Source organism: Montipora capricornis, chromosome 8 (genome assembly GCF_036669925.1).
Source record: "Montipora capricornis isolate CH-2021 chromosome 8, ASM3666992v2, whole genome shotgun sequence".
Taxonomy (NCBI): Eukaryota; Metazoa; Cnidaria; class Anthozoa; order Scleractinia; family Acroporidae; genus Montipora; species Montipora capricornis.
This window is the reverse complement of record NC_090890.1, coordinates 22,088,597-22,093,726: the sequence shown is the minus strand read 5'-3', so window position 1 is coordinate 22,093,726 and position 5,130 is coordinate 22,088,597. Positions and strand designations below refer to the sequence as shown.

Here is a 5,130-nt window from a genome sequence, read left to right as displayed (position 1 = left end):
CGTTTTTTGACCATTGCGAGGCGTGTTGCATTGCATGTTTCGTGCAACTTGTCTTACCATGGCGTTCCGAGGCAAATGTCGCGGAAAATTGCTTAGCGTTGCAGTGCCTTTCAACATTGAATTGCAAGCGATGATGGAAATGTTTCCTCAATTTCAGGTAATTGTCACGTGATCGCACCAAGCTGTAAAATACATAACGATGCAAGTTGTGACATCTCCAGTGATGGCCGATTGTTAGCTACGCATGTGCCAAGTGCCCAGGGCTTCCCAGATGATGGAGTTGTTGCGGTGTTTTCTTTGCAGAAAGCTAACTTTGGACAGTGTGTGTTTGCGAAAAAACTGGGTAAGAGATTTGTGTGAATGTTGATTTTAAGCTGAGTTTATTTCAGCGTTACTTTGTTCAACGTCATTTGTTCCGTCAACCCTTCATGAGGAGCTCTAGCGTGGAGGACGGCGACGACGACGGCTATGAGAACGCCTCCAAACAACGAATTTAAGGAACAAAAACAATGGTTTTGGAAGATTTTTTTGCCGCTCTCATCCTGACAACGACGTGAATTCACCAAATTTCAGGTCATGTGAAGGACGTGAACACCCGACAAAAAATCTCATTTTCCTCTCTAAGGCCCGTTCTAAACGTCGCATTTTACATGTGCCGAATCTAATGCAAATGAAAAATCTATTGTTTTCGCTCATTTGCATTAGATTCGGCACATGTAAAATGCGACGTTTAAAACGGGCCTAAACATCTGTTCATGCCTATTTTATTCCTGCAAAGTCGGTACTCCCTTTTTACGCCGAATGATTCGGAACAATCGCAAAATGATGACAGTTAATACACGAAGTTATATTTTCTCATGACCATTTGGTAGCCGTCTTCGTTGTCCTTGCTAAAGGTCGCTAATAGAGAGAGTGCAAATGTGTATCATTTCCGAGTTTATTGGGAAGGTCTATTCTCGCGTTGTAGGTGATGTTAAACGGAATGTGTTGTTGTTGTTGTGCGCTTGCTGTAGGTCCAAATGCCATCTCGATCAGCTTGTCTCCACACAATCAATTCATCATGGTTGGCTTAGCAGCTAGGCGACTTCATTGGCATCTCACATCACGGCAGATGGTTGCCCAAGTCTTTCGGTTAAGCGACAATGATAGCAAATCGTCGGATGATTTGAAGGTAAGTGTAATAACATCGTTCTTTAAAGTGCCTATCACCTTGAGCAACAAACTTTTCCACTTGATTATTCTCCGAAATCGTCCCAAAGATATTTTGTTGTTTTTAGAACGTTTTTATTGAAAACTCGTTTTTGTGTGAGATTTCCCCACACTTTGTAAGCACCGGCCATATGCCTGGCTTTGCGTTGACGATAACACATTATGGCAGCTAATTGCAAAAGATTTGGTGACTGAGAAACTCATGTGCTCATTACATTACATTACATTACATTACATTACATCACATCACATCACATTACATTACATTACATTACATTACATTACATTACATTACATTACTGCTGCCGTGGGCCGAGCTCACATAGCGCCAACACAACGATCGCCACTCCTTGTGGTCCTGCGCTACCTCTGTTGCCTCTTCGAAGGAAAGTTCAGAGTCTTACATTTACTGTAATACTAATCATCAACGTTTATTTGACTGAAATCTCACACAAGTACGCATGCGGACCTATTTTTTTATTCTCTTTGAAAGACGGGGAAAATGTCATAGTTTCATCCATGACCGAGCAATGAAGGGGAATGGGTTCTCCATTAATATGTGCCATGCCAACTGGTTACTGACGCTTCAGTGATTGGTCTCTGGTTTCATCGAATTACCCTAATGACCCAGTTAGCGACTTCGGCGCCCGAAAAAAAATCATTTGAAACCTGACACTTCCGGTTCAATTTTTCCCACCCCACCCAGGCAAAGGTGAAATTCCCCACTCCCAGGCACAGAAAATAGTCAAATGCCTGGGGTTTGCCCGGGGGATGTTGAAGTTTCGATTTGATCGGCGCGTTAGGTTGCCCTCATGATTTTTCAAAAATTGTGTAACTTAGTAATTGAAGCGCAAATATCGTTCGTTGGTTTAAAGTGTAAGCTTCACTTTCGCACTTTATTTTTCAGCCTGTTTTGAGTATTATGCATGAATGCGAGGCTAATGAGCGGTCACATGTCAGTGTTAATGCTGCGTTCTTCCATCCCCTGGTGGGGAATGGTTTAGTATACGGAACCAATAAAGGACATTTGCTGATGCGCCAGTTTGGGTGAGTCAATGAAAATGGGATTTCAGTATAAATATGAATTTTTAGCTGTTTTCGGATGAGAGGAAACCAAAGCAATGGGCCCTTTGCAGGTTAGTGATCACATGGTACAAAAACCGCCAAACTGGAACGCAAATTGCGCACCGGGACATCTTAAACAAAGCAAGATAATTTAAATTTACTTTGTTTTAGATGTCCCAGTGGGCAATTTGCGTCCCAATATGGCGGTTTTTGTACCATGTGATCACTAACCTGCAAAGGGCCCATTACTTTGGCGTGTGGCGATGCACACAGACAATAAATTAGAAATCAAATTAATCCAGTCATATTCAATCAGTGTCAATATGTCAAGCTTCATGGCCAGCGTACAGCATTTGACACTGCGTTTCAGAAAAACAAGCACAAAAAAAATTGAAGGCAACCAAAAAATTAGCTAAGCATTTTTTTTTTTTTGTGGTACAACAAAGAAAAAGGAGAAAGTTTCGCTTTTATATCCTTACTGGTGGAGAGTGTGGTACACGATTTTAAGTGCATTACTGCGGAGCGTATTGATGTATATCCATATTAATCTGCGCGAAGTTCTTTTTGACGCAACTGAAAACAACTCTGTTTGAAGATATACTCAGCACCAGCATTTCCAAAACCTGTTCTGTCACTTGTCAAAGAACTCTCTCGGCCAGAACCGAAACTACTGCATGTGTTTTCTTTATTTCTTAAATTGAATGTTAAAGTCTGTTTTTTTCTCTTGCAGACGTCGTTCCACCAGAAGATTTTTGGTCGAAGATGAGTGAATTATGGTTGCCATTGGTTACTGGGTCTGGATCTGGCGTTACGGCGCTTATGCACCTAATGTCACGAAGTAAATTAGTAGTTGCCATGGTTTCAGAGCACGCGATCTTAGACGCCACTTAGCACTAGTCATCTGTCGCCGCACACGTGAATGTGGCTTTTTACAAACCCGTTTTAGTGTTATTATCAACGAACAGTGAATGCGAAGCCAGTAGAGACTTCGATCATTGTATTGCGAGAATTGTCATAAAGATTCATTTGCCGGAAGATTATAACTTAAATTGCAATCTTCCTTTCCGTGCCAGCGATGCACTCGTTTTCTCTCTTCGTGCAACCAGGTACTTTTTCAATCATTTTGAACGAAGTTCACTGATTGATTAAATAGCTGACCTGTCAATTTTTTGTCGTAGAATTGATCGGTTACGACTCAGGTCGCAATGACTGTCTCATATTTATTAATTCGCGAGTTACCGGTATCCTGTTAATCAAAGGACCAGAACTTGGATTGTTGACATAAACTGCAAGTGCAAATTAACTTTTATTTTCGTCCTCAAATGTCAATAGTTTGCTCCGGACTGACACAATTAAACTTCAAAATGCTGTTTTTTTGATTGCAAGCTTTGGATGTTACGCTTCGACAGTACTGTCTTTGACTTGGCCTGTAGTCCCCGAGAGTGTCGGTTGGGGCAAAACGTGGCGTCAAATACTTGCTTAGTTAAGAATGCAGCGAGCGAGTTAGGCGATCGAGTCTTTGAACTCTCCTCTCTCTCGCAAGATTTATATTAAGGTGGCTCAAACCAGTTTCAATGCTTCCAAGTGACGCTGTTATTAGATGGATCAGCACCACAACGTTGTATCATGTATTAGCAATACTTTGGTACCAAACGAAACACGAATTATTGCTGAACAAGATACAGTCATTATTATGACGAAAAAAGTCACCGTGGCAACGGGAAAGCCCTGTAAAACACACTTTCTTTTGTCTTTAGTTGCTTATATCTCAAAAACGAACTCGGTGACCCCCATTTTTTATTTCTGAAAAGTAATCAGAAGGGAAAGATGAAGCTTTCTGCAAAGTTTAAAAAAAGTCTGTCGAGTGGATTCAGAGCCACCTTAATTTTGTGATTTTGTTAAGGTGGCTCTGAATCGGCTGGACATATTTTTTTAAAATATAAATTAAAAATTTTTTGTCGTCACTGACGAGGTAATTCCCTTGAAAATGACGTACTATCTAGATTTTTGTCAAACTTGGCACTATTGATATTCATGCACAGGAAATTAAAAAAAGACAATAAAAAGATGAGGTCACCGTGCTTGTTTTCGCGCTGCATGCCCTTTATTCTAAGTGTTTTTTACCGAATTACGCGAGTAGAGTTCGAAAATAGATCAACCCGGAAAAATTGTTGTTATGTAGCAAAAGCTACTGAATATTACTGAAAGCTTGAACCTACTTGTTTTTCCGGGCTATAATCTTTAAGTAAAGTGATTTTAAATTGCTCAATCTTGCAAAGAGATGTAAGCAAATTGGACCGATACAGTCATCATCTTGCACTCAGTGTCAGATTCCAAATGCAGTTTCACGTGATTTACATGTAAATACTACAACTTCTACTATCCAACTTTTTTTCTCCTACAAAGGGGCAATTTCGGCTTTAAAATGATCATTTTCCGCGAAAGGACTGGGGCGAGTTCTAAAAACAACACCTTATTAACTGAGAAGAGTTATTGCACTTAAAAGCTCTTGAACAGAAAAAGCGGCCTTTGGTGCCTCTCATCAGATGGCCGGAGTGAAACGCTGCCATCTCCGAAGTCGCAATGTTACGAGCAGTATGAGCTGCGCGATGCAAAACAGGGGAATCACCTTAAAAGAGCCGCGGAAACGTCACTTGAGATTGCCAAGGCCCTTGTAAATGTCAGGAATATAAATGTGTTCATTAATGGCATTCGGTTTGCGAATTGAGTGCCACGCTTCTAAAAATAATCTTTATGACCATTGGGAACCGCGGTCAATGAACTTGACGTCGTCAACATAGCTCCATCGGGATTCCTGGTTCTTGGTGTCCAGGAATGCGATGGATCCGTCTTTTT

At 40.9% G+C, this 5,130-nt stretch overlaps 1 protein-coding gene across 1 annotated transcript in view; it reads left to right on the top strand.

Moving 5' to 3' along the window:
• Window positions 1–3,659, top strand: part of LOC138059384 (activating molecule in BECN1-regulated autophagy protein 1-like) — a 29,518-nt gene extending 25,859 nt beyond the window's left edge. Inside the window, exons 8-11 of the mRNA XM_068904977.1 lie at window positions 158–343; window positions 1,014–1,171; window positions 2,117–2,256; window positions 3,005–3,659. Of these exons, the coding sequence (XP_068761078.1) occupies window positions 158–343; window positions 1,014–1,171; window positions 2,117–2,256; window positions 3,005–3,044 (524 nt within the window). The 3' untranslated portion in view covers window positions 3,045–3,659. The remainder of the gene's footprint in view (window positions 1–157; window positions 344–1,013; window positions 1,172–2,116; window positions 2,257–3,004) is intronic.
• The last annotated feature ends 1,471 nt before the right edge of the window (window positions 3,660–5,130 follow it).